We start from the raw sequence: 23977 nt of genomic DNA on the forward strand, positions 1-23977 counted from the left end.
TGCTGGATATGGTCTGTGTATTTTTTGTATTTTAGAACCTCCATCCTTTTTCCGTAGGGGCCAGACCAGTCATCATTCCCACCAACAGTGTATCATCGGGGTTCCCTGCTCTCCATGGCCTCACCAGCATGCATTACCTATGGAATTTATATGTACATGTCCTCACCAGTGTGAGATGGGATCTACCTCTTTGTGGTTTTGATTTCCTTTTCCCTGATGATGTGAGGTTTAATGTTTTTGACCCTGACTCTGGGCCATCCGTATGTCTTCTTTGGAGAAACGTCTGTTGAGCTCTTCTGCCCGGTTTTTAATTGGGTTATTTTCTTTTTGTTGAGTTGTATGAGTTCCTTGTATCACTAGATCTTGGACATCAGCCCCTTGCCAGCCCCTAGGACATCAGCCCCCTGCCAGCACATATTTTCTCCCACTCAGTGGGGTGTCTTTTCATTTTAGTGATAGTTTCTTTTGCCGTGCAGAAGCTTTTACTTTGATGTCATGTCATTTGTTTATTTTGTTTTGTTTTGTTTTCCTTTCTGTTGGCGTCGAGTTCCCAAAGACATCACTGGAGCCAATGTTGTGGAGTGTTTTGCCTCTTTTCTTCTATGTATTTTATGGTTTCCACTCTTTCATCTGTTTTGAGTTAATTTTGTGTGTGTGTATGGTGTGAGAGAATGACCTATTTTCGTTTTTCTCCCTGTGGATGTCCAGTCTTCCTGGACCATTTGTGGAAGAAACTTCCCTTTCTCCATTGTTTGTGCTTGTTTTCTTGTTGTAGATTGACACCCCAGGTGAATGTGGGTTTATTCTAGGCTCTCATTTCACTGGTTTGTATGTCTAGTTATACCAATGCCACACTGTTTTGATTACCGCACTTTGTGGGATCATTTGGACTCTGGGACTGTGATGCCTCCATTCTTCTTCTTTTTTGTCAGGATTGCTTTGGTTATACAGGATCTTTTGTGGTTTCATAAAAACCTCAGTAATGTTTGCTCTATCTCTTTGCAGAATTCCTTTGAACCTTTGATAGGGATTGTGTTGAATCTATTTATTTCCTTGGGTAATATGGCCATTTTAACAATGTTAATTCTTGCAATTCATGAGCATGGAATATCTTTCCATTGCTTTGTGTTTTCTTCTGTTACTTTTAGCAGTGTCTTCCAGTATTTGTTGAGTTGAGCTTTAGCCTCCTTTGTTAGGTTTATTCCTAGCTATGTGATACTTTTTGATGCTAGAATTCTTTTCTTTCTCTTTCAGTTCATTATTTGCATATATTAATGCAGCAGACTTGTATATTGACTTTGCGGCCTGCTGCTTTACTGATTTATTGTTTATAATAATATTTTAGTGTTAGAATAAAGAAAAACAAGATTTGCAGAATTTATGAAACTGACTCAATTTCATAGGCTTTGTCACAAGCTGAGCTGGAATGTGGGGCAGTGCCTTCTCCCTCCAAAGCTGATGAGCTGAATCATTACCTTGTACTACCTACTGGGGAACATGTCATTGACTTATTTTTAAGTCATTTTTCTATAACAGTAAAAGTCAGTTCATTATCAGATACAACACCAAAATAATTAGAAGCCAAAATTTTATTTTTACTTACTCTAATTATTCACATGGATTTTAAAATAATTTATTAAAGTAATATTATGTGATATGTTGTGTAATATATGTGATAGAATCACACTATTATTTTACAATGCATTTAATATTAAATTATTGGAAAAGAATTAAATAGTCAGACCTTTATGAATACTATTTCAAATTATTTTTCAGAAACCACTCCATCATTACTACCAATTTATTTTGTGATCTTGGAAATTAAGTTAATATAAAATGTCCAAAGTTACAGAGTTTCTCTCTACACATATGTTTCTTTCCAATATTACAAACTTCAGAAGCAGGCAAATTGATGTTTCACTGTTAATATTCACTCCTTTTATGAGCATTTTTGATGTGTGATTAGCATCAAAGTTGTTTTGTAATCTTTCAAAACATAAACTACTTCCAGGAGACTGGAGTGCCTTACTATGGCAGTTTCCATGAAGTAAAGAATTAGTCGCAAAGGTTTTTTTTTTTTTCTTTTAATTCAGAATGGAATTCTCAGAAAATGCTGTCAACAGAAATTATAATGAACAAGCCAAGGTAGTAATAAGGTGTTGTCACGCTCCCTCTTCTGGCTGATGCAGGAACTGCATTTGTCTTGAAAGAAAGCTTTGAACTTTTTTTTTTTAAGATTTATTTATTTATGTATACAAGAACTGGGATGCAGGGTAGAGGTGCGTGGGGTGAGAGGATTCCCCAGAGACAGAGTGGGGACAGAACAGGCAGATCCACTGAAATCCACTGCTGAGGGGAGCAGCGGGGAGACAGGAGAGGTCTGCTGTGCCATGTGGGTAGCTCCCTGGCTGGGGATTGAACTTCTGCTGCAGAGGCTGCGGACAGCTTCATAGGTTGCGTCTTTACCCCTTGTGCCACCAGAGAGGCCCAGAGAACTTATTTTCAAAAGAAATCCTGACCGGTGTTGCTATTGATTCTAATTTCTCCTCCCCCAAATCACAAAATGTTCTGTTCACACTTAAAAAGTCAAATAACAGGTGTGGAGTTTGCATGGGGAGAGGATGCCTTTCTCCTTTTACCTGCAGAGAATGGTGAAGGGGATGAGCAGGGGCCCCTAGTCACCCTGCTCACGTGGAGACAGAGGATGCCAGCGTGTGCAGTTGAGGAAAGAGTGACCTTGCACGCCCGGTATGGCGCTGCGTGGATGACAGAGGACCCTTTAGAAAGTGGAGAGTCCCTCTTTCTTTGCTCATCCCCGATTCATTGTTAAAAGCGAGCATCTCAGTACATGTTTCTCTTCGCTACAGGTCACGCGCATCTTAGAAGCTTTCGGAAATGCCAAGACAACTCTTAACGACTCGTCCAGTTGCTTCATAAAGTATTTTGAACTGCAGTTCTGTGAGAGGCAGAAGCACGTGACTGGAGGTAAGTGTCAAGTTAACATGGGAGGGACAGAGAGGCTCCCAGCATGGCTCAAGCGGCGAGTGTTGTGAGTGCGTGGACACATGTGTGCACCCATCCAGATGTGGGCGCGCACGCGCATGTACATGTTTGAACGTGCATCCCTGAGATGGCAGGTTAGGCATTCTAAAATTATTGTGTCTTGAAACATGAAACGCAAGATGAGTGTTTTCAAGATGATTACTCTAGGAACTGTGTAAAATGGAAGCAAGCCAAAAATGGCTGGCGTCATCATACTTGCTGAACCGAGGGGGAAAAAAGCTCAGACACTTAAATAAAAGATGACTTGAGGGTATAATTTCTTTATACAGTTCACAATGAAATCTATTTTAAATAAAAGTGAATCTACACTTATAATGATTGCATTGAAACAAACCAAAACATCACAGTGATCACCAAGCTGAACCCAAGGGAATGGTATCTTATTTGATTTAAATATTTAATGTGGACTTTATGAAAACTCCTTATTTAAAATTCAACCAATTTAGAGCTTACCTAGGATTACATCTTTCTAAGAAAAACATGTTCTCCTTGCCAGTTGATAATGTAAATACAATTGTAGGTGGAAGCCAAATTCTCTTGGGGGAATCATCTTAAAACTTTCTTAACAGCTGTCAGCACACAAACATTTGCTCATTTTCATGATTTTTGCAGGAGATCCATTTTGTTTGTTGTTTTCAAATTGCTCTGTCACCCCTTCAAGAAAAAAAAAGTTAGTTTTGACTACAACTTAGAAACATTAAATGTTGTATTTTGCAGTGTGTGTGTGTCAAGATCCAATTTTTGTGGAATGAAATTCATTAAAAATATGCATAAAAAGAATAAGAAAAGATCATTGTGGATGTTGACGTTAGAGGCTTTCATCTGCAGTAAGAGAGTTGTTTGTTAAAATCCATGGCTCAGAGGTCTACTTGAAGGTTGCCTGTCGTGTGAAGACCCCGAATTATCTGGAGCCTCAGACTCTGGTCGTCACATCTGGTTTCATTATTCCAGGGCAGTGTCCCTCACGGGAAGGGCACACACCGACCTCTGCAGTTATGAGGACAATTTCCCCTGAGCTTCAGGGGTCAGTGGGATGAGCCAGAGGTGCCAGGAGGGGAAGAAGTTTTAATAACTGCCTCTCTAAGCCCTTTACCTCTCCAAGGTGTGACCCAAAGATCAGTACAATCCCCATAATTTTGGCGCTGGTGAGAGATGCATCATCTCAGAGCCCGCTGGGCCTGCTGAGTGAGACTGTGACACAGGCTCCCAGGTGATTCCTACGGACGCTCGTTACCAAGCAGTGGGCTCACTGCTTAGCGGCCAATCCCTGGACACCAGGTTCTGAGAAAAGAAAGCAGCTTTATTGTAAATCGATTGGCGGTGTGGCAGGAGATCAACTGAAATCTGTCTCCCTGTTGGGAAAAGGAGTGAGGTTAAAACCTGGGTTGAGAACATGGAAGCTGAATTTCCCTGGCTAAGGAGTAGACTAAGGGCCAAGAAATGTGGACGTGCAAAATTCATTGGCTAGTCACGGGGGCACCGTGGAGCTTTGCATTTCTATAACTCCTTCCTGTGCGTTTGTGTCTCCTGGCTTCTGCTGGCCTTGAGACTCAGTTCAAGGTCAGTCAAGGTCAGTCACTCAAGGTCGTTGCATCTGTTTGCTGAGGCTGGACCCTCTGGTGATAAGCTGTGCCTGTGAATACAAGCCTTAGAGAAAGGCACATACGTCTGTCTTTCTCTTGCATTTCTGTGGTGATGCAGCTAGTTCACCATCTACCCTTGCCCACACAGAAGCTGCGCCAGCGCAGCCCCGAGCAGAGACCAAGCAGGTTTGGGCATATGGGCACTGTGAGTCTTCTGGGGCACGCGCCGTGACTTTCTGTCTGATTCAACACCCTCCATCACCGGCCTCCGAAGCTCTTGTCCATGACGAATTTTGTTTCCTTTCCTTTCTTTCTGGGTGCACTGGAACACCTCCTTTTCTTCCGGAGCGGTAATGTGCATAATAATCACATGCATGTATTAAAAAGAACTACAAGGGCTGCCATAGCACTTGCTTATGGGCCTTCTGCTGCTCAGCCACCTCTGTGAGCACGAGGCCCCACATGCTTCAGCGCAGCCCAGCCCGCAGACACCTCCCGGCTCTGCAGCAGGACACCTTGGTGGTGAATATTCATGAGGTGAACCTGAGGCTGGTCACCTTGTGAAATGCCCTCTGAATCCATAAGGAGCTGTGAGCACAGATTCAGGCCCCCCCTTGCTCTCTCCTGTCCTCTGCTGCTTTTCTACACACCTGTCCCCCTAATTAACACCCTAAATTCACTTCCTGTCTTGTTTGTTTAGTGGTTTTTCAAAGGGTTCTTTTAAAAATGAGTTGGTGCTTGTTTTTATTTTATTTTATTTTATTTTTTAAATTAAGAATGAAACAGCTGCTGGGCCTCCCCGGTGGCGCAGCGGTTGAGTGCTGGGTTGCGAAGCTGCCCCGCAGCCTCTGCAGCACCGGTTCGATCCCTGGCCACCAGGCGAGGGTCCCAAATGGTGCGCAGACCTCTCCTGCCGCCCGCTGCTCCCCTCAGCAGTGTACTTCGGTCCTTCTGCCTGCTCTGCTCCCCGCTGGGGCTCTGGTGAATGCTCTCACCCTCCCGCGCTTCTGACTGTACCCAGTGCTTGTATAAATGAATAAATAAATAAACAAACAAACAAATAAATAAATAGATAAATCTTTAAAAAAAAAAGAATGACGCAGCTGCTGATAAGCAAACAACTAAGAACACTAAGGCAGCTCCTGAGACCGCTGTCCCAGGAGCACAGCGCACGCCGATGCCAGGCCCAGGCACTCAGGCCCCCACCAGGTCTCTGCTTCCTTGTTTAAGAGGAAAAATAGGGTGGCGCAAAGGGGAGAGCAGAGCCTGGACTGCGGCAGGGGGTCACTGGTGGCTTCGTGGCGGGGGTGCTGTGATGCATTTGTGGGGGTGTGAACCTGCACCCCATCCAGTGTTGTAAATCGGTGTTACCACAAATATAAAATTGAAAAAGAGGAAAAATATGTCCACCTTGTCAGGAACGTGTCCCTGCTTTCCGAGGGCGAGTGGAAGAAAAAAATGTCTACACTGGGCAAGGGATCACTCGGGTGACACACGACCAGGGTCTTGGAGTATCCCAGACCACGTGGAAAGGCTTTTGGGTGCAGAGTCCTCACAGCGCAGGAAACAACAGCCGTGTCCAGAGAAGGGACGTCTCTGCTTACTCCCCGAGGGAGAGGCTCCTTGCCTCTTCCATCTCCGACTTTACTTTCAGAATAATTTTCAGTTCAAGAACAAGAGTCATCCTCACCCCCAAAATAAGCATTAGCACTTTAAGAAGCTGTAAGTCAACGCGATGCTTTTAAATAGTTTCATCCATTGCCAAGACTCTTTTTTCTGAAAGAAAAATAAATGAGGCATTAATTGAAACTACTTCACACCATTTTTTGTAAGGGCTGAGTCGCTGAAATCAGCTCCCTCGACTTGGCGTTCACTAAAATAGTCAGACTGGGGTCAGCTCCTCTGGAGTCCCTCCAGCCAGGCCGCAGGGGTGCCAGCGTCGGCCCCAGCCCGGCGGTGTGCTGAGGTGGACCAGGCCCTGCTCATGGGACATGCGCAGCGATCATGGGCCCCGCGCTGGACAGGGGGTGCCGTCGGACCGTTCCCAGGTGACAGGGGCTGAGTGTCTGTCATTGCGACCCTCGCTGTGCGCGTGTAATCTGATAGCAGCTAGTTAACCAGGGGAACCCAGTGACAGCACAGAAACTCTGAGTGCGGGTCTTAGGAAGTCCTCTTGAAAGAAAAGTAAGGTCTGGGCCTCCCTGGTGGCGTAGGGGTTAAGTCTCAGCACTGTCCATTTATAGGCAGCCACTGCGGCCTGAGTTCCATCCCCGGCCAGGGAGCTACCCACAGGGCACAGCAGACCCCTCCTGTCTCCCCGCTGCTCCCCTCAGCAGTGGATCGGCCTGTTCTGCTCCCCACTCTGTCTCTGGTGACTGCTCTCACCCCCCACACCACACCTCTGGCCTGCACCCCAGCTCTTGTATGCATAAATGCATCTTTAAAAAAAAAAAAAGAAAAGAAAAGAAAAAAAAAGTAAGGGCTGTTTCTAATTTTGAAGAAAACGTGATCCATAGCTTTGTGGCTTGGCCTCCAGCCCAGTGTTTCCCGTGTGAGCAGCAGTTTCACAGACACAGGCATCGTGTGTGCACAGCGGCCTCAGGGGACGTACCAGGACACCTCTCCCACCCACAGGCAGCTTTACAGGAGGCTACCTTATAAATAGGGGGGCTTTGCCACGGGGTTCCCTGTCACTCACGAGGTGCCTTCTGTGAGCACCTGGAGACATTCTGGGGTCCTGAGGATGTTTATCTGTAGGGAAGAGCAAAGGAACGAAACAGATAGAGACCACCCCCTCTCCGTGGCCCCAGAGGGGCAAGGCCTGTGTTGCTGCAGGCAGTGAGCCCCCCCAGGCCTGTCTTCGGGGTTCAGCGAATGGCGTGTCTCCACCCTCCAGCACCCGAGGAGGAGGTGCTGCTTCCTGACAGGTGGTCTGCACAGCGCTGGGATGACCTTGGATGGGGCGTTTCTGGGAGGACCCGCCCCGTGCGCAGGGTCTGGGCTGCGAGCTGTCTCTGCCGCACGACCTCGCCAGCTAGCCGGGGCCTCTCGGGCCAGCCTGCTCGCGGGGCTGCCCTCGCCTCCCAGGGCTGTTCCCCCACCTTCCGGAGCCCGTGGCACTGACCACGCCTCCCAGGCCCAGAGGCCCACTCCCCATGACCGCCCCTGCCCCGTTCCCAGGCCACGTTCCCCAGCCAGTGGACAGCCTGGGGGTGGGCGGCCCGTCACACCGCCAGGCCCTGGGCTCTCCTGCGTGCTCCTGCCCCTTCTGGTGTCCCAGCCCCTCTCCAGGAGCTCAGCCCTTCAGATCTCCTCAGAGAACCCTCTTCCTTCTCCAAGCCCCTTTCCAGGGCCCCCCACCCAGCTCTCTGATTCTAAACCGCAGCCCGGGCGGAGACTACAGTGTCCTTCTGTCTGTCCAGCTCCTTGTGCTCTGCGTGTCCACCCGGCCTGACATCGGCTGAGGGCAGCGGCCTGGTCTCTCCCATCCCAGGCACACGCTGCCAGCTTTCTGGGCAGATGAGCCAGGGCCTGGCCTTGGGAGCACGGACATTGCTCAGGCCAGCGGGAAGCTGCGCCAGCGCCGCGAGCTCCTGGGTGCTGGGGCGGGACGCACGCGGAGTGCGGACCAGAAGGGAGCGGCTGGCAGCAGGCAGGTCGGATCCTTCTTTCAATGTAGAGCCCATTTCTCTCCATAAATGCAATTTGTGCACTAAGAATAGGATTACGTTCGGCTCCGGCACTCACTCCGCTGTGGGGGACGGGCTAGGCCGGGCCGGGCCGGGCCGGGCCGGGCCAGGGGCGGGGCCCCCAGGAGATTGAGCAAAAGGTTCTCTCTGGCCCAGCCTGGAAGTTGAAATTGACTGTCAGTCAGAAATGCCCCAGACACAGGCAGAGCTACGATGTCTTGTGGGAAAAGTAAAGCTTGGGGCTAAAACAAATGAGATGGAAAATATATTGGGGTTTTTGCCTTGTTTTTCAAATCTTGATTTTTAAATAAGCGCATGAGGACACAGTCGCGTCCTCCTTGGCATCAGGCACCCTTAGCACAGACACTCTCCGGGGGGTCCTTGCAAGAGCTTCCTTCATCTTGTCTCCTCTGGGTGCAGGGTCTGGGCTGCGGGGCTCACCTGCTGGGTGGACGGGCAGGCGCGTCAGCACGTGGACAAGGTGACGCCTGGAAAGCATTTCTCTGGGGCTGCTCTCAGCGGGGGGCTTTAAGTGGCCACTCCTTTGCCTTGGGGCCCACGGTGAGCCTGAGGCCTTTGTCTCTGGATCCTCATTTTTGATGGAGAAGGTGATGTCATGGCTGGGTGGACAGCGGCGGTGCAGACCCGGGACTCGGACTCCTTGCTGAGGCCCATTCATTGAAGTCAGCCCAGCACCCTCACTTAGGAATCACGGAGCCCACAGAGGCGCGTAGGCGAGAGGGGATGCTTGGCTGTATCAGTGGGGGGCATGAGCTGGCTGTTGGGGAGGAGATTCTAACTGGACGTGTGTTTATAACTGGACAGATGGACGGGGGACAGATGGGCGGGGTGCTAGAAGTTTCTGGAAGTCAATGGAAGGGCAGTGCAACCAAACATTCATGTTTCTTAAAGGAGAGGTTGTCTTATCTTCTCCACTTCACTTACATTCAACCAAACTTGGCGCAGATCTAAGCGTCCATTATGGCATCTGATGCCACAGGTAATGTTCAAACTTGTATGTTTTTACAGAACCCAAACTGTTTGAGAAACGTGTGTTTATATGTAGAGCATCATGACTGTATTTCTAGTTAAGAATATTTCTGATATAAAAGATCTTTTCAAACATACAAGTCCTGAGACTTGGGTTAGCGAGAAATGGCTTAGCAGGAAGTCGTTGCTGTGGAGGAACGCTCACGTGGATGAGTCAGAAACCTGGATCTAGCGTTTTCCTTCCATTATTATACTTTTAACAAAAAGGCATGGATTTTCTCCATTTGCAAGAACATCAGTCTCAGGGAAATGAAGTTTTCACTATTTTGTGTTCCCCTCCATCTAAATGCTTCTCCAAGAAATATATTTTTTAAAATCCTACTGATCAGAATCGCTAATCCACATCAATTTTGTTCACTGCTGGAGCTGCGCTAACTAGGATAATTGCTAATAACACAGTTCCTGAATTTCGATGAATGGTATTCAGGTCCCTCTGTGGTGTGGGGTTTGATTTGGTTTGAATGCTGTGGAGCTTGTACCTGGACCGAGGCGAGTGGGCGGAAGGTCAGCCTCCTGTGAAGGTAGAAGCCTGGGGGTCGGAGCGCCACCCACTCTCCAGTCTACCTGGTGTTTCTTTGTTGTTGACCAGAAAATCACAGAGAACAGCAACTATGGCAGTTCAATTCCCATGTATGTAGATTTATAAAGATACTCTTTTAGGAGGCTAAGCGATTTCGAGTTTAATATTATTAACATTAAATGGAAAATGTTTTCAGCAAATAATTTGTTTAAGAAGAAAAAAGGACAAAAGAAAATTTAATAATTAGACCCCAACTTAAAATTGCCACCTGATTAAACATTCATGGGCAACAGGAAAGAACCTGTAACCCCCACACACACAATTTTAGCATCACTTGTGGTTTAAATGTCATTAATTAAAGGGATACTTTGAAAGAGTTGTTCTTAATGCATTTAACAGAAGCTTTTTCTGTGACTTGTCAAAGAAGACAACTTTTCCTAATAAGAGGTATTAATTTTGAGTGAAGTTTTCCTTTAGTACTGATGATCATTCTGACAGGCTAAATTGACCACTTAGGAAATTTATAGGAGGCAAAAGTAATCATTATTAGTGGTTCCAGTTGCTGGACAAAGCCCAGACTGGGAAACCTCCCATATTTGCTGAGGCTGGAGTCTAGCGTACTTATTAGTAGACTTAGTACATGAAATGACAATGTTTATGGTTCAAATATAGGGAATATTTGAATCCATGTGCCTTCCTAAGTATTGATACATTCTGAGCCAAAAACTTTGCTGATCATGGATTCTTACTTCAAAATGGAAATCTGCATTAATCTAACATTGCATTCGAAATTCAAATGTTTATTTTTTACTGATCATGCATAATGATAAGAATAAACTTAAATTTACATTAAAAAGACTGTTCCAGAAACAATAGGCTTTTCAGCAGACAGGACAGAGAGCCGTAAAGTTTGATGAACATCAACTTCTAAATTTCCAGTCTGTAAGACAATTTCTTGTCTGTAAGCAAAATCAGGATTGCGATTCCCATGTTTCATTTTTTTGCCATGGCTCAGCTACTATGAAATGAATTTCAACTTGTATTTATGATTTTGGCTATTTTTGTTTGTGTTTGTAATGTTTTGAAGGCAGAACATCAAAATAATGAATATTAGTTGTTAGTCCTAATGCTGCGACATGGATCACAATAAACCAGGAATTTGACTGGACACAATTTACAAGGGGCGGGTGTTGCTTTATAGGTAAATGACCTATCCCATCCCCTACCTGGGATGCAAACTTTATTATGGAATTATCTGTTCTAGTACCTATAACTGTGCCATAAACCCTGATTTACCTCCTCTTTATAATTTCAGTGTAGGTCTTGAAGCATTTATAACATACAGTTTATATATTAAGTTGAATCTGCAAAAATTCAAGTCATATTTGCCGTTGCTACAGTGAGTTTCTTCCAGTGTTTCAGCAATGAGAGAGGCTGTAGTCTGTGACTTTGTCCCTTAAAAATGTAGTGTATACTCTCCTGACCTGGCTGATGCTAACATTGCCCCAGAGCACATTATAATCAATAGTGCTTATCTATGCCATAGCAGTATGACTGGTACTTTCAACCTGTAAAACATTAAACAAGAAAATCCTGAAACTTCCTTTGGTACCTTTGTTATAGCTAAAGGCATATCTTGTTTTAGATTATATTTGTGCACGAAAGTTTTGTGCTAGATGAGGAAAAAGTAAGAATGTCTCTTCTCACTCCATTCCAACATTAGTGCAACTCCTTTCCTAGACAGTGCAATAAGACAAGAAAAAGAAATACAGATTATGGGCCTCCCCGGTGGTGCAGCAGTGGAGCGCTGGGTTGCGAAGCTGCCCGAAGCCTCCGCGGTGCCAGTTCGATCCCCGGCTGCTCCCTGGCCACCGGGGGAGGGTCCCACATGGCACACAGACCTCTCCTGCCGCCCGCTGCTCCCCTCAGCAGTGTCCTTCGGTCCTTCTGCCTGCTCTGCTCCCTGCTCTGGCTCTGGTGAATTCTCTCACCCTCCCGCGCTTCTGACTGTGCCCAGTGCTTGTATAAATAAATAAAAATAAATCTTTTTTTAAAAAAAAGAAAGAAATACAGATTAGGAAGGAAGAAACCAAACTGTGATTGTTTACAGATGACATGATTTTCTCTGTATGAAATTTGACAAAATTACATGATTATAGGAAGGTAGCAGGATACACATTTAGTATAAAAAAAGTCAGTTGCTTCCTTCTATAACAAACTTTAACAATTGGAGTTTGAAATTGAAAACAAGACTGTTTAGCACCAAAAAAAGAAATACTAGGTATAAGTACAAAATGTGTACAAGATATTTATAAGGAAAACTACAAACTCTGATGAAAGACATCAAGAGGAGCTAAATAAATTGAGTGATATCCCATGTTCATGGATGGGAAGACTTAATATTGTTAAAATGTATTTCTTCCAACTTGATCTATAGACTCAACATAATCTCAATAAAAATTCCAACAAATTCCTTTGTGGATAGTATCCAACTCATTCTAAATTGTATATGGAGAGACAAAAGATTCAGAACAGCTCACACAACAGTGAGAAAGAAGAACAAAATTGGAAAACCGGTGCTACCCAATTTCAAGACCTATTATAAAGCTTTCTGCTAGAGAAAGAATGGACAGATAGTCAAATGGAACAAACAGAGAGCCCAGACTAGATGAACTTAAATAGAGTCAGTGATCTTTGACAGAGTAGCAAAAACAACTCAATGAAGACGGGATAGGTTTTTAAAAGATCACATTAGAACAACAGGACATTGAAATGCAAAAACAAAGTGAATATATACATGGACATTCAAAAAGTAACAAAATGGAACATAAATCTAAATGTGAAAGCAAAACTATAAAACATTTCAAATTAAGTGACCTTGGGTCTGGCAATGACTTTTTAGACACAAAACCAAAAGTACAACCCATGAAAGAAATAACTGATGAGCTGGACTTCATTAAAAAATCTATTGTGTGTTAAAAAAATCTATTGTGTGAAAGACATTTTTAAGAGAATGAAATAATAAGCTACAGGCTGGGATATCTAATAAAGACAAATCTGATACAGCACTGCAATCCAAAATATGCAAAGAACTCTTTAAACTCAATAATCAAAATCAAACAACCCAATTTTAAGAATGAACAATATATCAGAACAGAAGCTTCACCAAAAAGCAGTGTACAGATCGGAAATGCCACACCAGAAGATGTTCAATATCATGTGTCATTAGGAAATTGGTACACAGGTATTAGAGTCGAGCAAATCCAGAACAAGGACAGCACCAAGGTGTAGTGAAGACGCAAGGTAGCAGGCGCTCTGGTTGTCGCTGAAAGGAATCCGAAATGAGGCAGCCGTTTCGAAGACAGTTGGGGAGTTTCTGGCAAAGCTAATCATAGACTCACCATATGTCCCAGGAATCTTGCTCCTTGGTATTTACCCAACTGAGTTGGAAATGTACATCTACATAATGTTGACACGAATGCTTGTGGCAGCTTTATTCATAATTGCAGAACTTGAAGCAACCAAGATATCCTTTAGGAGGTGAGTGGATAGACAAGCTGTCATAATTCATGCAATGGGATATCACTCACTGATAAAAAATGAGCTATCAAGTCATGAAAAAGCGAAAAACACATGTTTTTAAGTGAAAGACACCAACTCGGAAAGGCTATATAGTATAAAGTTTATATAACTCCAACTCTGAGACATTCTGGAAAAGACAGATCTACAGAGACAGTGACCAGATCTGTGGTGGCCAGGGGCTGGGGTGGGGGGTGGTAACTAGATGGCGTGCCGGGGATTTAGGGCAGTGAAACTGTTGTGTGTGATGCTACAAGGGCAGACATGTGAAGTTACGAATTTCCCAAAACCAATAGAATTTCAAACACAGGTGTAAGTTATAGACTTTCGCTAATATCAACATATCCATGTTGGTTCCTCCTTTTTAATAACCGAGATGTTAATAGGGAAAATCAGGTTTGGGGAGGAGACAGAGAGGGTATATTGGGACTCTCCATACTTTCTGCTTCATGTTCTCTGGACCTAAAAAAAATGCTTTAAAAAATAAGGCCCAGTAATTTTGTTAAAAGCACATCTGTGTTTGAAAAGATGTATAATGGACATGTGTAAATTTCTGGAAATGAAACTCTAAGAATGCCATTTAAGAGAATCCATTTCCTTTTCTTCCCCAGCCAGAATTTATACATACATGCTAGAGAAATCCAGACTGGTTGCACAGTCTCCTGGCCAGAGCAATTTTCTCATTTTCTACCTGTTGCTGGACGGGCTCTCTGCTGAAGACAAAGACGGGCTTCACCTGGGCCACCTCCGTGCTCACAGGTAAGCTCAGGCATGAGCCCCGCTTCCCCGGTACCCGCTCTCCCAGGTCGAGATCACATTTGAGAGTCTCCACTGGCCCCTGTTTGCTTTCAGAGAAGAAATTGTAACTAAAGAGAGTAATTGGCTCCTGTTGGGTCAGAACCAGTTGTCCAGCTGGGTGAGAGAAGGTTGTGAGGCTTGTGTGCGCATCAACTTCTGTTTCCGTGGCGTGGTCTGCAGATGAGAATAAGAAAATCAGACACACTTTTCCTTCTGGGCACTTTGGAGAGAATGTTAGGCATTTTGAAGCTCTGGTCATCTTTGGAATGATGGGAAATGTAATCTGGGCAATTCTTTTTCGTAACGGGAGGTTCCGTGGTGGGTGACGAGGGACATAGACGCAGAACGTAGACTGGTCTCTGCGCTGGACACAGACAGTGTTTGCTCAATGAGCGACAGTCCCGGGAGGGAAGGAGGTGAGGATGATGTTGTTGGGGGGCCTGGGAATTACTCCCATCTGTGCATTTCACCCGCTGCTGGTGCCTTGCGTCTGCACACTCAGTCAGGTCCCACTTAGACTAGGGTGAGATGAGAAGTGGCCTCCCTTCAGGGGAGAAGGCGGGGGGCTGGGGGCAGGGAGTGAGGAACCCTGGTCCTGCCCTCTCTGGCGAGGAGGTGGGGGCCAGGAGGCAAGTCACCTCCAGGAGAGATGCAGATTCACGTCTGGTACCGTCCACACCTGGTCTCCAGGGCACTGGCACTGGAGTCAAGAGGAGTGTGCATTTTCACAATTTGCTGAGCGCTCTTGGGAGAGAAGTTGAAGGATGCTTGGGCAGTGGGTGGGTCTGAGGAGGAGGTGAAGGTGGGGAGCTAGTTGGGCCACGATGTGGAGACTCCAGTGATAGCGCCAGCAGGCACAGGGCGGTCTACTCTGGCCTCGGTGCCCAGGCGCCCCCGGCAGGCAAGGAGGCAGGCCCGGGCCAGGCGGGGGTCCAGGCCCTCCCAGCCCCGGCGGATCTTTACGCTGTTTCTCTGGACTGTCTGGCGTTCTCTCTCTTTCTCTCCGCCCCCCCCCCTTTCCCTCTCTCTCTTGTGGCCTCGTGGTCTCTCCTCTCCTGTAATCATGCCGCTCATCCTCCTGGCTGCTGCCACTGCTTCTAGCCCCCCCCACCAGCTCAGGTGTGCACACTTACGCATGCTCACACCCGTGCTCCAGGTGTTCACAAACAGGCACGCATGACCCACATCCACACTCCCAAGCCGCGTTACCTCCTCCTCAGACCCACACTCTGCCCAAGCATCCTTCAGCTCCTCTCACAAGAGCGCTCACCACGGGCAAGGGTGCAGGTCGCAGGCTAGTGGCGTGAAAAGCCTGGTTAGTTCATTTACCCTACCCCGTGACGCTGGAGATGCAGGGTTTTCCTGGGGGGGTGGGGAGAGGTCTGAATGGAACTGACATCCCGGAAGTAGTTGGAGATGTGACGGGACAACCTCTGACTGTGACGGGATGACCTCGGGGCCACATCTGTTGTCAAGTGCGCTGTGGCAGAGGCGGAGAAGGCCAGGTGTTAGCGTTGGATCATTTTCTATCTTGTAATGAGCCGCTTTCAATTTCCTTGCAAAGGTTGCTCTAGGAGGACAGAGTTTGTCCTGTTGAACAGGAGAAAACAACAAGGTGGTCAAGTGTTATGAGCCCTCATGAAAATTGGTTTTTATTTAAAGTCAGGAGCTATTTGGGGGTTTACTACCTTCCCAAACAACATCAATTCAGCAGGGAAATAGAACACTGAGACGCAGGTTGGAGGCCCAGGCAACAGTGACTTAAACAGAAACATAAATCATAGCTTCCAGGGCGTTAGAAGCGTTTTTATCAAATCCCCTCATTTTGTAGAGGAAAACATCAAAGCCAGAACATCGGGAGGCTCGCGCCGGAGGGGCTCTCCCAGCCCCCGCGGTGCTGCAAACCCGGCGTCTCCTCAGCGTTTCATTCCCCTTGATTCAGCACCACTCACGGGGCATGATTTCTCTTGGAGGAAAAGTGTCAGATTGGAAGCCACGTCTGAGTGTTCCCGGCAAGCTGTGAGGGAGAAAAGCGTTTCTGTGTTCCTAATCTTTCAGGCGGAACTCCGAGTTGGTAGTCGGCGTTTTATTTAGAGGGTGTGTGTGCATATGTGTGTGTATCTGAGTGTGCATCTGTGTATGTTCCTGAGTGTGCATTGTATCTGTGCTTCTGGGTGTGCATCTGAGTGTGTGCATCTATACATGCTTCTGAGTGTGCATTGTGTGTGTGCATATGAGTGTGTGCATCTGTGTATGCTTCTGAGTGTGTGCATCTATCTATGCTTCTGAGTATGCATCTGTGTGTGCTTCTGAGTGTGCATCTGCGAGTGTGCATCTGTGGTGTGCACCTGTGGTGTGCATCTACCTGTGCACACACACATGAGGTTGGCCTGGCACACATGGAGTTGGACGCCACAGTCCGGTGTGACAGTCACATGAACAGCTCACCTCTGCTCCGCCTGGGCTGGCCCTTGGCAGGGAGTGTGGGTGTGGGGGAGAAACAGGCCTTTCTTTATTGAGCTGCGGTTCTGATGTTCATTTCTCTTTTTAAAAGAGTTTGGAATCACTTAGACTGTTTAGAAAGTCAAACAGCCAGAGTTGCTTTGTGAGACGCTCCAACAGGAAAGAACTCAGCAAAATGAATAATTCAAGTCCCTTGAACAAAGAAGTCATTTTATTAAATGTATCACAAATGTCTGATGGGTGCAAAACAACAGCTTCCCCAAAATATACCCCTCCCCCCGGTCCATAAAAATGTCGCTTGAACATTTCTACAAGAATTCCACAGACAAAATATTCCTCAGTAACAAAACAGACTATTTTGCAAGCTACAATGTTGTGCAACACAATCCTTTTGTGATTTGTGTCGGGGGGTCGCCTCTCAGTTACACTGCTGGTGAATTTTAGTTTGATGGTGCTTGTAAGGTTCATACTGATGTGCTATTTGAATGCATTAGTAGTTTTGTTTGAGAATGGTTAAGCAGCACCACTCTGGAGATAGTTCAGCTTGTTTATGATCAATAAAATAAATCCTGAACATGTTAGCTTTCTTTAAAAAAAAAATCTTATTTATTTATTTTTGCATAGAGGAACTGGGGTACAGGCCAGTGGTGCGGGGGGTGAGAGGACCCTCCAGAGACAGAGTGGGGAGCAGAACAGGTGGGAACCACTGAAATCCACTGCTGAGGGGAGCAGCAGGGAGACATGAGAGGTCTGCTGCAGCCTGTGGGTCAGCTCCCTGGTCGGGGATCGAACTCAGGCCGTAGCAGTGACCGCGCTGAGACAACCCCTGGGCCACCAGGGAGGCCCGTGAACATGGTAGCTTTCTGCCTTTCACAAACCGATGGTCTTTCCGAGTTTCCTCCTTGAAATCAGCACTCATAGGTAAAGCAGAGAGCTACTAACATATGGTGTGTGCGGACACATGCTATGTGACACACACAGAGCCATGCATGAACACACAGACACACATGTGAACATACTATATTATCAGGAGTGCTGCTCTCCCCACATCCACTCATCTGGTTCCCTGTCAAGGGGCTGCCGTGTCTGTGAAGTGGCAGCAGCCCTCCGCCGCCACCTGCCACTCCTGGGCTCACCCCCCCCCCATCACTGCACCTGCAGCTTATCTGAAGTGTGGCGGGAGCATGTCGGGCCTTAAGACAAACACTGACGACACCTCGCGCCTGCCTGCCCACTGGCATCCCTTCTTTGTTCAGAGCAGGTCATGACCCCCGTGAGCAGACGCGGCGGCACTGTGGGCGCCGGGCACCCGCTGGGGCTCACCTGTCCTCCGGGCCTTAGACCTTCAAAGGGGAGAAGCAGAGCTGTGGCCAGTGCCTCCGTAGAAAAGCTACAGAAGTGCATCATAAACCTGGATGTCAAAACTTTTGGAACTAAACGTTTTCAAAATCTCACATGAAAATGGATGACGCTTTCTTTCGGTGTTAAATGCACCTAAAAATAGCTCCTGTTTGTAAGGTGGAAATATTATGTAGGACAAGCAGCTCGCAACGCTGTGTAACTACAGAGTATAAATGGCACAGATGCAGACATCGGCTTCTATAGCTGAACTGCATGAAAAAAATATCAGCAAGACTTTGCATCACCACGTCCCTGTGCAGATTGCCAGAGCAACAGCTGCAGAAACACAAACTCTGGATCCTGGCGGTGCGAGCCCGGGCCTTAAGGCCGCAGTCACGGGGGACGGCCTGCAGGTGGCGCCCCTCCCCAGCCAACAGGCATGAGGGCCAAGGCGGGCCCCGCTGAATAGGTCTCCCGAGTTAGGGCTCTTCCTGGGGTTGACTTGTTTTCCTGGCTGTTTGTTTTTTAAGTTCTATTTAAATTTTTTTTTTGCATGTAATGCTAACATGACTTCTGGGGGATAAATGTAGTTTATGTCCCTGGGATTTGAGATTTAATAAAAGCTCGCAATAGTCGTCCGCTGCTGACCTTCAGCCTCCTTTAGACGACATTCGCAGCTGGGTTCTGAAGTCAAAGAAGTCCCCCCAGGCCCCCTTCGTCCTGATGGATGGGGGCTTCTGGTCCTGCCCCAGGACGTGGGGGGAAGGCCGTTGGATCCCATCCTGCCGTCCCCCTGACTGTGGGCCTGCTTGCCCCCTCGTCTCTCCGGTGAGCTGGTCAGGGTCCGCCCAGCCGCAGGCCCGTGAGCTCATGGGATTTGCAAAGGAAGATTGTGATATATTTCCATGAATTTCTCTTCTATATATGTTTCCCCCAATGTTGGGGGGTTAGAAATGATAACAACCTTATGCTCCACCCCATCCAAAATACTATTGAGCAGCTATTATTTCGAGAATATCTCAGCACCACACCTCTAAGCAGCTCAAATGTATTATAGGGTGAGATTTATTGCTTTTGTGTTTGTCAGTTTTGTGTTTGCTCTCATCCCCCTGCCTGCAAGCACTGTCTGTAGATTTTTCTCGGTCTGCGCATGATGATCATGGAAAGGCGGCTCATCTCCCCATGCTGCAGGTGAGGTAACTGAGAACTCTCGTGACTTGGTTAACTACCCCGCGTGGAGTGCAGGGGACGTTTGTCTTCCAGGTTGTTTGTCCTCAACCTTTCATGAGAAGTTTGGAGAGTGTTCCAAGTAGGAAATGAATCGTATCACAATTACTTCTTACTGCTTCTGTCACAGGAAGAAAATAATTTGCTAAAATCCACTTAAGTTTTCACCGTATTTTTAATGATATTATTATCTTTGCAATTTTGAGGGAAAGATTCCTACACTTAAATAAGCATGCACTCGCATATCTACATGCACCAAAAATCAATAAGAAATGACCTTTTAAGGCTGCAGTAAATGTTCCTCTGACTGTCAGTGAGTGCCAGTTAGTCATTACTTGCATTATCTCATTTGATTCTTTTAATTACCCTCCGAGGCAGATACAAATGCCATTCCTGGCTGATGGATGGGGACGCTGAGCCCTGAGGATAAGTAACTTGTCCACGGCCATGCAGGAAGAAAATGGAGTCACGCTGATCTCCAACCTGGTGCCTGCCTCCAGGACCCGGTGTTTACCTGCCAGAGGTGAAGGCTGCTCATCCACTCGGGGAGGGGCGATGGCCAGCCGTGGGGTTGAGAAACACACGTTCTTCTTGGATGTAGAACTATAAAGCCACTGCCAGCACCGTCATGACTTTAGGAAAATACAAGTTTCCCGGCACACTCGACTGTTACAGTCTTGTCTGAGTTTTATTTGCAGTCCCTGAAGCTCAGGTCTGACGGTGTCTGTTTTCCCCATCACTCGGCACACAGACGCTGTGGTCCCCAAATGCCCTCCCATCTTTGCTCTTTAAATGCAGTGCCCAGCGCTGACCTTATTGATGTCACTCTCCCTGTCCAGCGGCCATGCTGTCCCCAGCCTCTCTGTGTGGCTTCTGACCAGAAGGCCTCTTCAGCCCCAGCCTTTACACTCAAGCAGATTAACACTGAATAGAGTCTGGTTTCTCTGTGAAAACTCCTGGCTCAGAAATCTTTAATAATTATGCTTTTCTGTCATGTCAAATAAAGTTTCCGTGGAGAGGCCGGCAGCAGCGCTGGCTGGGCTGCAGGGGCCTGGTGGAAGGGCCGTCCCCGCGTCCTCTGAGCTTCTCTCTGCACCCTCAGCCTTCAGGAGCAGAGTCGGTGTCATTCAGGTGAAAACTCCATCCTTGCTGAGAGGAGGGACGTCTCTGGGCAGGGGTGGTCAGCCCGCCTGTTCACTGTTCAGTTACGGGGACAGAGCGCCTCCGGAGAGGCGAACACTCACGCCCGACAGCAGGCTGGGGTCACCCCACATTCCAGGACGCTGACGAGTGAGCCGGAGGAATTCCAGGCATCCCGTGCGGAGCCTCAAGTGGCTCCTTGTAACCCCCGGCCCACCCGTCCAGAAAGCCAGCCATTTATTTATGACTGGTGTGTTGGTGACAAGACAGACACTCCTGAGCTTGTTTAAAGCAAAACCCACACCTGGATTGCTAGGAGTGTTCCCATCGCATCTCACTAACTGAGAATCACCCTCCGGCTTTCCCGGAGCTAACGTCCGCTCAGGGGACACTGCCCCGCCTCCTCCTGAGAAGTGGCCCTAGCTCCCGACAGCCACCGCGTCCTGAGTAGCACATATTTGCCCCTAAAGTTCGGGCTAAGGAGCGTGGCTTGGGCAGACGCTCCTGGGGCCTGAGCGATGGGGATGGTTGTTCCCCCGCCCCCCCCAGGTGGAGGCTCCACCTCCCCAGGACCACAGGCAGCCGCCCCCGGCAGTGTCTGGTGGGGGGAGCCTGCCCGTTCCTAACACCCCCTTCTCTGTCTCTGCACTTCTGTCCCTTTGAAGTGCTCCCTCCCTCGTAAACAAACATTACTGCGCAGCGCGCGCCCCAGGGAAGAGTTTCTGGAGAGGCCGCGCTGGCAGGACAGAGGCCGTGGCCTCACTGCCCGTGGCTTCGTGGACAAAGATGCCCTGGGGACGGGCCGAGCACACCTCTGGGGTTCCCTCGAGGCCTCCACTGCTGTTCCAGAGGGACCCTGCTCAGGCCTGTGTGTGTGCACACGCGAGGGTGTTTGTGTGCGTCGGCTGTATGCTGAGTGTGTAAGTGTGCAACTAGCCAGTCTTCCCTGCACACGTGGCAGGGGTGCCCCGGTTCAGCATCTCAGGGTAAACTCCACCACAAGGCCTCGTTTCCTGCATCTCTGGCACCAGACGCCTGAGTGGCGAGCACTCCCCGGCTGCCCACTAAACCCTCTCCGGGCCGTCGCTGCCTGCTGACCCCCGTGGCTGCGGACCCCGACGGGAGAGAGTCTGGGAGCTGGAAACGCAGGGAGCTGAGGCACGATGGAGGACCCAAGTCCAGGATGGGCGGTCACGTCCACGGTTCACAGGAGACACCTGACAAGTTACATGACGCGCGGCCTCTGGTCCACTGGCACAGTGGACACTTGGATTCGTTTTCTGCGAGGAGGGTTATTTGTGGCACATTCTGGAAGCACAGGCTACCTCGTGGGGGCAGCCCTGGGCCCCAGAGCTCCCAGCTTGCGGGAGAACAGGCTGGGACGAGGGTCACGGGGGCAGGAGGCACACTCCGGTGGAGGCTGAGGGAGTCGGCCATGCTGGGTCACGAAGAAGCCAGAAGGGAAAGCACTAGGGGTGGGGGGGAGTGCAGTGGGGGATGTGGACCCCGGGGCCTGGCAGCACCACCGTCTTGCTGGGGTCCAGCCCCTGGCACAGCCTCTCTGGAAAGCCCCCAGAAGGACGCTCTCGCTGAGCCAGCAGCCACGGCATGCATCCCTTCTGGCTTATTAAAGGACTCCCCCAGAGGTCGGCTGCGACACGGCCTTGGCTGTTTGGTGCTGACTGGCGTTGAAAGCTCCCTGCAGGGAAGAAGGCTCAGATTAGTTCAGAATCAGCGGCCATGCTTTCCTGCCTTGGTGCTGCTGGCACATTCTCCTGGTCTCCAGGCAAATTAATTTTGTTTAATTAACTTGGAGTTTTCTTAAATATCTAGGAGTTGGTTTAATTATGCGTGGCTACAACAATCTATTTTGTGAATGACTCGGCATCGACGTGGCCGTGTGGTTTGCAGCGCGCCTGATCTGCTCTTCCCGAGCACCCCGAGACGCCGGGGGCTGGCGTCCCAGACTGCACTTGCTTCCCTCGTCTTTGATGACAGAGTTTTGTTCCAGGTTCCCAGGAATTTGCTTTTTATGGAAATACCGTTGGTTCACATCCTGTTGGCATTCGCAAGTGCAGGCTTTCTTCCCGCACGTGTAGGCACCTTAGGGCACCCACAGTCTCCACCTCAGTCCCCGGTGCCCTCTCCCACCCTGCGCTTGCTCCTCCCCCTCGGGAGCCTCAGAGCTTTGCTCAGCTTTCAAGGGTTGATTTAAAGTCTGTCTTCGACTGACCCTGTGCTTGGTGTCTCTGTGTTCCACATATAAGTGACCCCGTCGGTGTTTCTCTTTCTCTGCTGGCTCTTTTCATTTAGCGTCATCCCCCAAGCGCCATCCGTGTTGCTGCAAATGGCTTGCATTTATCCTTTTGATTTCTGAGTAATATTCCATTGTGCAGAGAGACCCCAACCTGACACTCTGCTGCTTGTGGGAACTCAGGTTGTTCCCATCATTTGGCTACTAAAAACAGTGCTGCAATTTCTTTCATCCTTCATTCATTGCTTCAGATACTATTATTTGACTGTTCATTGCCACTCCCGTAAGTCAGTCGTTACACAAGCACATGTCATCTTAGAAACTGCATCACCGTTCAGTTCACGTCCTTTAGACAAGGGGTTTCTATCATGTCTGAGGAATCTCCAGGATGGTAAAGCTTCTTAGACAAAATGCTAAGGAGTCAGCAAACACGGATTGTTAACATTCACTCCGTTAGGAACTGAAATGCACACTCTGAGTTTCTGGTCCAGCCGACTCCTGGTTAAAACATGCACCAACGTTCAAGTATTTACAAAAAACAAGGCATTGACCTTCTTAAAATGTCACTTTGCCTGCTCATACTTAATAATTAGTCCTTGCCACCGCGTGTGCCAGCGCTGTGTGTGCTGCACACTGCGATGTGTTCTGAGGATACACACTGTCTGCCCTGCTGATGTGCACGATGTCCTTCAGCAAACACTGTATCGCCAATAGCCACAGTCCCTGCGCAAGTAGAAGCTCAGTGTTCTCATTTACTCAACTGCAATCTTACTCTCTTGAATTAGCAGTTTATGGGAACAAAGCCCAGAGCCCTGTCTTTCTCTCACCTGACCCAGGCCAGGCTGTCTCCACAGACCCTCTCTGAGGCCCCAGCGCACCAAGGACCTGCCTGTCGCTGTGCAGGCCACAAGGCACAGTCTGAATTTTTGTTCAGCTGCTTCCTTCTCAAACACACTTTATGAGGCTGACATTGCACTAATATTAAAACCAGACAAAGACAGCACAAAAAGAAAGAAAGAAAAGCATAGACCCACTTCCCTAAAGCACACGGATGTGGAAACCCTCCACAGAAACCTGGCACACAGAATCCCTGTGGTGGACACGCGCCTGAGCCGAGTCAGGAGTGTCTGGCAGCGTCTATTGTGGAAGACACGGGCGGGGGGACTGCTGGAGGCGGGGGCTGACCCGCAGCAACCCCCTGAGAACATGGCCGGAGAATATAGAGCTTAACCGGAATGTTCCACGGGCGAGGCTGTGGGTCATGTTGCGT

At 48.2% G+C, this 23977-nt stretch overlaps 1 protein-coding gene across 1 annotated transcript in view; it reads left to right on the top strand.

Moving 5' to 3' along the window:
- MYO16 (myosin XVI) overlaps nt 1-23977 on the top strand; it is a gene marked incomplete at its 3' end in the record, with an annotated part of 208207 nt that overhangs the window by 74541 nt on the left and 109689 nt on the right. The window contains exons 14-15 of the mRNA XM_084235962.1: nt 2868-2985; nt 14096-14243. Coding sequence (XP_084092088.1) covers nt 2868-2985; nt 14096-14243 — 266 coding nt within the window. The remainder of the gene's footprint in view (nt 1-2867; nt 2986-14095; nt 14244-23977) is intronic.

This window comes from Talpa europaea (assembly GCF_964194135.1).
Source record: "Talpa europaea genome assembly, chromosome: 6".
Taxonomy (NCBI): domain Eukaryota; kingdom Metazoa; phylum Chordata; class Mammalia; order Eulipotyphla; family Talpidae; genus Talpa; species Talpa europaea.